Source organism: Girardinichthys multiradiatus, chromosome 3 (genome assembly GCF_021462225.1).
Source record: "Girardinichthys multiradiatus isolate DD_20200921_A chromosome 3, DD_fGirMul_XY1, whole genome shotgun sequence".
Lineage (NCBI taxonomy): Eukaryota > Metazoa > Chordata > Actinopteri > Cyprinodontiformes > Goodeidae > Girardinichthys > Girardinichthys multiradiatus.
Window position 1 is genome coordinate 13,135,010 of NC_061796.1, and position 10,931 is coordinate 13,145,940.

The window sequence follows — 10,931 nt, forward strand, 5'->3', positions numbered from 1 at the left end:
CATGCATACATAGGTTCTTTCTGGGTACTCTGGCTTCCCCCACAGTCCAAAAAAATGCATGTTAGGTTAGCTGGTTTCTCTAAAGTGCCCTTACCAGTGGGTTCATGCATGCATAGTTGTTTGTCCGACTATCGCCCTGTGAGGTACTGGCGACCTGTCTGGGGTGTACCCCGCCTCTCTCCAAATGATTGCTGAAGATAGCCAACAGCCCACCAGGTGACCCTGCACAGTTATGCAGGAATGAATAATGGATGGATGGATTGGTAGATAAAATAAAATATAAATTTACTTTAACGCTTTTAACACATCTTTACCAGGAGTGCCAATAAATGTGGCCGGCAGTTTTTCCATTTTCTTTGGCTATATAAATACATTTCTCTTTTAAAGTGAATAAAGTCAGTTTATAGTAGATTGATACCTACATGAAGTCCTACATGAACAATAACAACAACCTTGTCTCCAACAATGCTGCGATTCATACCAAAAACACATAAGGCATCAACATTTATTTTGATTTTATCATTGTAGAATTGTCAAAACTAATCCCCATGAAGCTTTTATGGTCTTCTCATGCATGCATGGGTTCTCTCTGGCTCCCTCCCACAGTTTAAAGACCTACATGTTAGGTTAATTGTTTCCCTCAAATGCCCCTCAGGTATGAGGGTGTGCATGTATAGTTTCTCTCCTTTGTGTCTCTGCATTACCCTGTGACAGTCAACCCTATCTATTCAGCCTTTCACTTATTGATCGCTGGAGATGGGCACCAGTGTCCCTGCAAGGATAAAATGGGTATGGATGGAAATCATATCTGCACTGATGGGATTGTAATAAGAGGGGAAAAGGTTTTAAAGCAGAATATGCCTTAGCTGTGTTTTCTGAAATAAACTAAAAACTTTATAGACTGTGAAGTTACAGGTACAAGTCATTAAAATAGAAAACAGTAGAAAAGTTCTTTATTTTCAATAATTCAATTCAAAAAGTTCAACTTGTATAGATCCATTGCACACAATAATGTATTTCAAATTATGAATTCAGTTAACTTTGATTATTTTGGCTTACAATTAATAATAACCCAAAAGCCTCTAATAAAAAGGATTTTTAATGCTGACATATGTTATGACCAGGTTATGGCCTACACAGTTATGGGAATGGTTGCTGAGCTGACAGTGTCCATAAGGAGTGTAAAACACAAAAGGTCATGGCTAAAAGGGCGGTTCTGGGCATTCTGTGAGATTGTGTCCCCGCATGTCTATGGAAAGTTGAGTGGAAGGAAAAGGTGTGGTAGAAAACACACAAGCAACATGGATCCTGGAGAGGATTGTGAAGCAAAGCCCCTTCAGGAGCTTGGAGGAGAGTCAAAAGTTGTGGACTCCAGCTGGAATCAGTGCTTCAAGATCCACCTCAAACCCATATATATTACTATATGCATGTATGCAATATTTAGATTTTACCTCTAAAAGGACTAACTGAAATAAATTAACTTTCTGATAATATTCTTGTTTAGTGAGATGCACCTTTAGAGGTAATAAAATTATTTGCAGTTTTTTCTGCTGTTGAACTATTTCCCACACAGTGTAAACTAACTCTTCTGTTCAGCAAGCAGTTCTTCAATCGACCATGTGGTCCAATAAATGACCTATAATTTGATCAGCTAAAATGTTACCAGAATTATCTAAATACACATAATGAAGGGAACTAATAGACAAAAGTTTAAATAAACGGAACTGAAAACTGCCAGTGAAAACGTTCCGACCATGCAGATTGTTTCCAGGAGTGTTTTTCGAGTGAGACTTACTGTCGCTTTAAATGACACCACCTCCCAGCAGTCGGTGGATCCTGAGCGAGTTTCGTTGCAACAAACACTGGGCTTCATACAACAGGCAAGCCTGTCCCTGTGCAGCTGAATAAACCACTCGGAGCAACAAGCCATCGCACAGGAAGGACAGAAACTGGCGCTTAGGCTCCTCATGTAAGCACCGGAAGAAAGTCAGAGAGCTGCTGAACTACAGGTGAGTTTACTGCATGTGGCAGAAGATGAGTTCATCTAAAGTAGGAATGAAACAGGATGGCCTCACAGCAGCAATATAGGTCATAAGCAGCGTTTATTATGTTAAAATGAGTCAACATAATTCTGTAGCCTCCTCCTTCCGGAGTGTTCAGTAGGAAATGTGCGCTAACAGGTGATTCAGGTCACACCTGTTGACGTTCACTAAACTGGAGGTAAATCTGGCCCTTAATGCCCTAAAAGCTGCGATTTTTCTGGTTTCCTCACAGATCTCCACAGTTGGTGATCATTTGGTGAGCATAGCCTACAGCTGGACATGGATCACGGGTGCTCCTCTTCACCGTTTTGGATTTAATTCAGAGTCTGCGCCTCCGTCCGTCTCCTGTGAGCGCAGGGAACAGGTGGATCCTATCTGTGTGCCTGAGTGCAGTTTAATTCCGCCGCTGTCTTTATGGGGAATCAGGTGGAGAAACTAACGCATATAAATTACGCGGAGGTGCCAACGTCGGACCCGAACGGCTTCGATCCAGATGGCGACGGAACGCGGATTGGCGTCTCCTACATTTTCTCCAATGACGACGACGACCAGGATCAGGACGAGAATCTGGATCACTTCCCCCCCGAAAGTCGGTCCGTGAACCACGAAGAGAAGCCATTTGACCCGGAGGACGAGCTGGAGTGCGCCATTTACTACCGAGACGAGTGCGTCTACGGGAGGAGCTCCGGAGCTGCGTCTCTCTCCCCGGAGAACCTGCTGGCCAAGTGCAGACCAGGGGACCTGCTGGAGTTCGTGGCTACCGGCCAGTACCCGCACTGGGCCGTTTACGTGGGGGACTTCCAGGTGGTTCATTTGCACCGAGCCGAGATCAAGAACAACTTTCTAACCGACGTGAGCCAGGGGAAGAAGGGCAGGATAGTGAACGGCCTGTACAGGCACCGTGCGCTCCCGCCGGAGGTGATCGTGCGCAACGCCATGGACCACGTCGGCGCCAGGGACAGGGAGCTGTGCTGGAGAAACTCTGAGTGCTTCGCCGCCTGGTGCCGCTTTGGCAGACGGGAGTTCAAAATCGGAGGGGAGATACGGATCGGGAAGCAGCCGTACAAGTTAAAACTGCTCTTCTCCGAGAAGAAGAGCCACATTTTGGAGTTCCAGTGCTTGGAGGACGTGATCATGGAGAAGAGGAGAAACGACCAGATCGGCAAAGATGTTGTGATGCAGGAGCTGGCTAACCATTTGAATGCCACGCATGGCCTTAAAGAGGAGCGCGTTGTGAACTGATAGAAGTTGTGGTGAGATCCTGAACTTAAGGAGATGTTAGACAGGAAGTTGTCAGCTGGTGTTGAAGGAGAGTAATGTTACCTCTAATAGGCCTAAGAGCTGTGAACTAGCGCGGTTGTGTCGCTTTGCCAGTGAATGGGTGGGGGGGGGGGGGGGGGGGTTGAAAGTTATCTTTACAAGTGAAAACTCTCTGATATCTGGAGTAACGCATACTCCATTCTCAAGTGCTTTAGCAAGGAAGCGTTCAAGGTTGAGAGAAACATTCCACACCATAATTAACAATGGCCAGTTAAAGTAACACAAACCTCCTCCAAAATAACCCAAATTCCCTTGTCCTCTGTAGTTGACCCGAACCCAAGATTCACTGAGTTACTGTGATGAATTTGCATGAGATCTACTTGGAGCCTTATCATTTAGGGGAAAAGTAAGAATTAAACGATCCTTAATTATTTATTGCAGTGAATCTTTGCACGCTTGTGAGCGAGCCTTCTATGTGATCTGAGACCAAGTTCTGAAAGTGTTCACACCCCCGTAAAACTCAGGTGTTGCAGACTGAGGCAGAGTGAGAGACAACCTGTAGCTTTTATCAGTCAGTGTTGAGGATTCCCATTTGTTGCTTTATTGCCAATCATCTCACAGCCTTACCTGTGGATTGTCCTGTTCATAGCCATAACTGTTGCACCTTTTAATGATTCACCTCTTTTACCGGTTTATTTTTCTTGAAAAAACAACAACCATGTTTGTATAAAGGCATATGGAATAAATTTATATTTGAAGAGTAAAGTTTTTGTGCTTGCATGATTTTACGAAGGTGTTATTTAAAAGCAGAACCGGCCCAAGGTAAAAGCAAACCGTGCAGCTGTTTAGGACCCCGAAAATGCTAGAGTTTACACCCAAGTTGAGTTTACAGATAATCTCATTGTATACGGTAGGCATCTGTGGTAACTGCGCAAAAACAATAATCCAGTATATATCTTATTTAATTATTATATATCTTATTTAAACTGCCTAATTTAAGCACACATTTGTTATTGTGTGTTGATGTAGTGCTTTGCAAAAGCATTCAGGGTGAAGAAAAATCACATGATTTTCAGAGTTAAAAATCTGAAAAGTGTGGCGTGCAGCCCCCTTAACTCTTTAATACACCCAAATACAATCCAGTGCAACCAGTTGTGTTCAGAAGTCACCTAGTTAGTAAATAAAGTCTACTAGAGCATTAGCAAAGCAGCCAGAGGCATGTGGCACTGCAGGAGCTGCACTGGTTCACTCAGGTGGAAGAATCTGCTGATAAGGCAACTTTTAGTTGTACAGTCCACAAAGCATCAAGAAAAATGCCATTGTTGGAAAAAAAAGCCATAAGAAGTCCTGTTTGCTATGAGTCATGTGGGGGATGAAGCATGGGGTAGAAGATGCTGTGGTCTGATGAGACTACGAACAAACTTTTTGGCCAACATACAACATGTTATGTTACAACACACATGTTATGTGTGATGAAAAACTACTAATGGACATTACTCTGAGCACACCTACTGTGAAACATGGTGGTGGCAGCAGCAAGCTGTCTAGAGTTGATGGAAAGATGGATGGGGTGGGGGATACACATGTACGCCACACTTTTCAGTTTTCATTTGTAAAAACTGTAGAGAACAATTTATTAACATCCTTCAGTTAGTCATCACTTTGTGTCGGTCTGACACAAATCCTTTTGAAATACATCAAGACGGGTGGTTATAACATGATGAAATGTGTAAATACTTTCTCAAGGGATATGGCACAATCTTACTTTCTAGCTTCATAATGTTTATGTGATATGCATAATTCATAAATGTTTGCACTTGGGCGATGATATTAAGGGAATATTTGTCGAAATGTTGTGCCTGATGGTTGCTCAAAGCCAACCTCCCAAGTATATTTAAAAAAAAATCACAGATGTCTTGATACACTATTAGTTTGGTATTTCAAACACCACCCCACCCCCACCACCCCAAAAAAAAGCCCCTAAAAAAACAAACAATATGTTGCCAGTTCTGCTGCATTCTAAACACTAACTTTGGTTCGCATCACAATGATGATTTGAAAGCGGTTCTCTTACAGAGGAGCCTCGGCTCGTCGTAAGATTTCTGCGAGATGTGTTGGCCAACCAAAAATTAAAGCTGAAATTATTGCTAGTTTTGATCTGAATGTTTGCTTGCCACAGACAGCTCTCTGAAGCTACTCTAACATCAGCTTTTTTGTATTCCAGCCATACAATGGCTTTTTGCTTTGTTTACGTCCCTACCCACAGATAAGTCCTTATTTAAAAATGTGCCCACAGGCTAAACATATTCTCCACCCTTATTTGTCAATCAAGCCATTTCTCTGAGTTACAAAATGTATAAAATTGTATGTAAAAATGTAGTTTTAAGGTTCTGTATCTTATTAGAGCTAACACTAAGGATAATAATTGCTTATGTCATTTCCTGATATAAAAATGGCACAAGATTAAAACAAAGGTGCCATCCAAAAGTATTGATACCCTTTGAACCTTTTCACATTTTGTGATGTTCCAACTACAAACGTCAAAGTATTTTATTTGGATTTTATGTCCTAGATCAACACAAAGTATTTCTAAATTGTGAAGTGGAATGTAACAGATACATGGTTTTCCATATTTTTTACAAATATAAATTTGAAAATTATGGTATAGTTTTAAACAGCATCATGAAGACCAAGGAACGCAACAGACTAAACTGTCACACAGGGCAACGAGACCATAAATCAAAGAAGCAGCTAAAACAAATTGCCTATGGTAACTCTGGAGGAACTGCAAAAAGTCCCTGCTCAGGTGGGACAATCTGTTGGCAGGTCAGTTAGTGATGCAAGACTTAGAATGATGTTCAAAGATGCTCTCCATTCAATCTGGCAGATCCTAAGCTTTTTTTTTTGCAATGAAGACTAACTGTCACAAATGAAGACTTGCTGTAATAATTGCAGTGAAAATAGGTTCTCCAAAGTATCTATATATAGGGGTTTGAATATGATTGCTGGCCACACTTTTCAGTTTTATTTGTAAAAATGTTGAAAACGATGTATTATTTACCCTTTACTGCTCAATTATGTTCTAATTTGTGTCATTCTGTCACATGTAAACCCAAAAATGTACAAAAAAAAAAGTTTAGGTCAAAATGCGACATCTTAAAAACATTTAAGGGTATGAATACTTTTGCAAGGCACTGAAAATGAAGATCTTAGTCCATGAGCATCTATGAAACACTACAGCTGTTTCCAAGCATAAAAAGACACCAAATTAAGGCCGGTTTAGAGGTCATTTTTACAAGCTATACATTGTTTTTTTGCTCCTTCTGTGCTTCAGAGGAAGCTGATGATCACAACTCCCACAGGCAGTCACTAACTTCTACATGTGCACCTTTCTCGGGTTATATATGGAAATAATGCTGTAGTCATTTTGTGGCAGGTAAGGTCCCACTGGACAGAGAGCAGGAATATAATCAGCACTGCTTCCAAACAGGAATGCTACCGGACACATTAGCGTCTCCTCAAATCTCTGTGGTCTGCTGCGCTGATGAAACATGAATTGTGTGTGATGCATATTTATGATAACTAGGCCCTTTTTTCTCCCTCATAGTACCCTACAGAATTGGAGCAACACTCGGTGAAGCACGGTATTAACCAGCTTCCAGTGCAGTTGTGTAACTGTGAATGTTAACTCTTGGTTTTTTTCATCATGTGTCAGAAACAGAAATGGGATTACATATACATTAATTAGATTTACTCTGCATAAAATTGTACTTTTTCTCCTCTGTCTATGCACTGAACAGTGTGTGGCATACTGTTAAATCACTGTTATGAAAAGTAGTCAGGTTTGCACAGTTTTCTCATGGCATTTTTAATGTAAGAGAACTTTTAAAGTTAATATGTGGGGTTCCAAGTTTTGGTTTCTCCTCATAAAAAATAGCATTCACCCCATTGGGTTGGTAGTGTATAGTAACTGATTGCTATCTTACAGCCCTCATCACCTTTGTTCATAAGGTTCTATGACAAATTCAACATTTCCAAAAAAGCATTGAATAGTAAAATCATGTGAAACTGGCCACACACGTTGCAGAGCAAGCAGGGAGCTGGTTGCTGCGTGTCATTCCTAATGATTTGTAACTCCACAGGAGACCTGCAATTAAACTAGTGCCCATAGTCCTTAGAGCAGTCTCATATTTATACACAATCTTTAAAGGGATCATTTTGTGCTGTTTTACAAGTTTATAATTTTATTTTGTCAGATTTATCAGTCTCAGAGTTGACCAAAATATTTTTTTTTTTTACACGTAGCACATTGATCCTTTGCCTCGTATCTATCCTGGAAATAAAATTCCTATTTAACATTTTACAAAATTATTAAATATTAGAATCTGTTCCACACCAAAGAACATATTTTCCTATACTTGTGTATGTGTGCAATGAAACTATGTAATGTTTTTCCGTTTATGTTTGGGATACATGCCATAAAACCAGTCAGTTAATCTGTGAGGAGAGCTGCTAGGTCAGTTTAATGTGTGTTGTGGAAACTCTTTTCCTTTTTTTTACTTTAATTAAATTTACTCTCACAAAACAAAAATAATAATAATCTCACCCACCAATAACTATTATATTCCAAACTTTTAAAAAAGAACACATTAGTTGGTAGACTGTGTGTTTTCTGGTTTTTAAAAGCATAAAATGGTAAACCATGGCCACTATAAGGTATGGTGAAGGTGTACAGATCCTTCACCATACCATGCCTTGTTCTCTCGCAGAGGCCCCAGGAACCTTGGAGTGAAAGACATCACAAGCTATTTAAAGTACCAGGAAATTTTGAAGGGGAATCTGGTGGACATTACCATCAAACTGAAAATGGGTTGGCATTGGTTCTTTCAACAAGATAATAATCCACAACATGAGGCCAAATCAACACAGAAACGGTTCACCTGACACATAGTCAGCCTTTCTATGGCCATCTCAGTCCTGACAACCAAACACTGAAGAAAACCCGTGGGGTGGGCTGAAGAGAAGAGAGCATAAAAATATAATTCAGGATATGTATAAAACAAATTGTCAAATTGATGACAGCAGGGGTATCAGTAATTATACCACCAGGAATTATTTTTCAACATGACATCTTTTTCCCCACTGAATAATAGGACTAAGAGTTTGGGATTCTACAAAGAAATTCACTATGGGATTATCCTGCCGCAATAAGAGATTTCTTTATTTTAGGGGTTTTTACACATCTTTACGAGCGAGAACAATGACTTTGCCTCCGTTCAAGTAAACTCCAAACAACACTGTCCAACCTTTAAAGACACTCTCTTAAACACACTGACTAACTGTAAAACTATCAAAAAGTCAAAAATGTATTTTTTATAAACCTACTCTGAAACAGAGCTCAAACTGCTGAAGGGAATGGCCACCTGTTCTGCTTGTAAAGCTGAATCGTAATCTGATTCAAATGCTTCTCCTACTGTGATTTAATACATGTAAAACCTTGGAAAGCGTTTTGTTTGAGTGCTTGGCTCAGTCATGCCAGTCTTTGGCCAGGGAGGCTCTCTTGTTTCCTTTGGAGTGCTGGAGGAAAGCCCACACCCGTCAAGTGAAGCTGGCAACATTGCAGAAGTTGGGGACAAGCCAGAGCTCAAATCAAGCACACCCTGTGTTTACAAAACGCTGTTATCAGAACACACTTCCTGCACGCAAGCAAAGTATGTCTCAACTTTGGAAGAGTGTGCTTATGAACAGATTCTATCTGCCAGAGCAACAGAGAGTGGGAAGGTAACTGAGAAGCAAAGCAAATGATGGTATAAACGGTTTGTTTGTGAGATAACAATCTAAAACAAACTGACATCATTGTGGAAGCTTTTCAGTATTTCTCATTCCAAACAAACTTGCTATTCTGTTAATGTGATTTACAGGGGCAGCCATGCCACTTTTCTGTCATGGTAACATTTAATAGTTTATAAAATCTGTGTAAAGTACCTTGCTAAAATAGTCAAACCTATTAATACCTTAAACTTCAATGGAGACCAACACAAAATAATACTTTGTAGAACCTCCTTTTGCTGTAGTAAAAGCTTCAAGCCTTCGTACATCTAGAGACTAACATTTTTTACCAATTCTTCAAAACCTTTCGAGCTCAGTCAGACTGAATGGAGTGTCTGTTCACATCATTTTTCAAGTCTTGCCCCAGATCCTCCATTGGATTTAGGTCTCCACTTCGATTGGACCATTCTGAACTATTCCGTTGCAGCTCTGACTGTGTGTTTAGGGTCCTTGTCCTGCTGGAACGTGAACCTTCATCGCAGTCTTCTGCAGCCTGCAACAGGTTTTCTTTCAGGATTGTCCTGTTTTTAGCTTGATCTCTATCATCCCATAAACTCTGACCAGTTTCCCAGCCTATGGTGAATAAAATCATCTCCACAGTATGATACTGCCATTACCAGATTGTGTGTTCACCATCCTCACGGAGATAGTTTCCAGGCATATATTTGCCAGAAGATTATACTTTGGAATCAGTTGATCACATGATCATCCTGCACATGTTTGCTGTGTCCGCTGCAAGGCTCATAGTGAACAGAAAACTGCTCTTCTTATTCTTTTCTTCTTGCCATTTCTGCAGCTCCTGGTTTACCACGGGTCTATTGGCTGCTTCTCTGATAAATGCCCCACTCGCCCAGCCTGTACGCCTAGATAAACAACTGTATGTTTAATTTTTGCTTGCAGCTTTGCCATATTTTTTTTCATTTTCAGATGGTGGATTAAACAGTGCCCTGTGAGTTGTTTCTTATACATGTTTCGTTTTTAAAGGGGGAACTGAGTGCAGTGTTTTTCACTCCAGTCATTTCTATGTGTGACATTTCCATTTCCTGTCAATTGAGAGAATGACAGAACTCCACATCTACACCACATTAAGATTTAGTTTCAACCCACAGTGTTGCAACCTTTGCTGGATTTTCTTTAACTTTGCTATGTTCTCCATGTTCTCTGCTTCATATCCTTCCAGCACAACATCCTTCGCACTTAATAATTTATGCTGGGCTTCCACCAGTATGACATTCTCTGGGTTGTGTTTTGTCTCAGTCTAGCGCTGTGCTGTGATTCTTTCTAGTCCGGATGTTAGATAATCATTTGTTTTTTCGGTCTCACAATGGCCAAATCCAGTCCTTCCCAGTATCCTAAACGCAGCCCGGCTTTATGAAGGCAACATTCCCACAGTCGACTTTTAAACAGCTGTTTTTCTCAGCTTTGCCCTCTCCACAACAATCAAATATAGTGTGGATGCTATAACCTTTGTAGTCACATCCTTCCTATGTTGTTTCCTTCTCTTTCTTTGACAAATGCGATACACTGTTGAAAGTAAGGCAGCTGGTAATTACTGAAGCTGAGGAGTAATCAGAGATCATTTCCAAGAAATCATGGTGGTTCAAAGGAAGAAGAAGGGAAACCCCACAATGTAACCAATGAGGCTGGCTAATAGCTGCATGGGAAAGCATTAACACTGAGTCTCATTTGATAGATTGTAGATTTGTGAACCAAATGAGGGGACAAATTGCTCCATATGCTCCATAATGTAATCTGGCTTTTTTCTAGTTTGAACTTTTGGATCAGAGTTAGCTGAGGACG

General features: G+C 40.6%; 1 protein-coding gene across 1 annotated transcript; it reads left to right on the plus strand.

Moving 5' to 3' along the window:
* Window positions 1-1,852: 1,852 nt before the first annotated feature.
* Window positions 1,853-4,067, plus strand: lratd2b (LRAT domain containing 2b). The gene is made up of 2 exons (XM_047360229.1): window positions 1,853-2,009; window positions 2,275-4,067. Exon 2 carries the CDS (start codon window positions 2,457-2,459, stop codon window positions 3,282-3,284), a length of 828 nt encoding a protein of 275 aa, XP_047216185.1. The 5' UTR covers window positions 1,853-2,009; window positions 2,275-2,456; the 3' UTR covers window positions 3,285-4,067.
* Window positions 4,068-10,931: the final 6,864 nt, after the last annotated feature.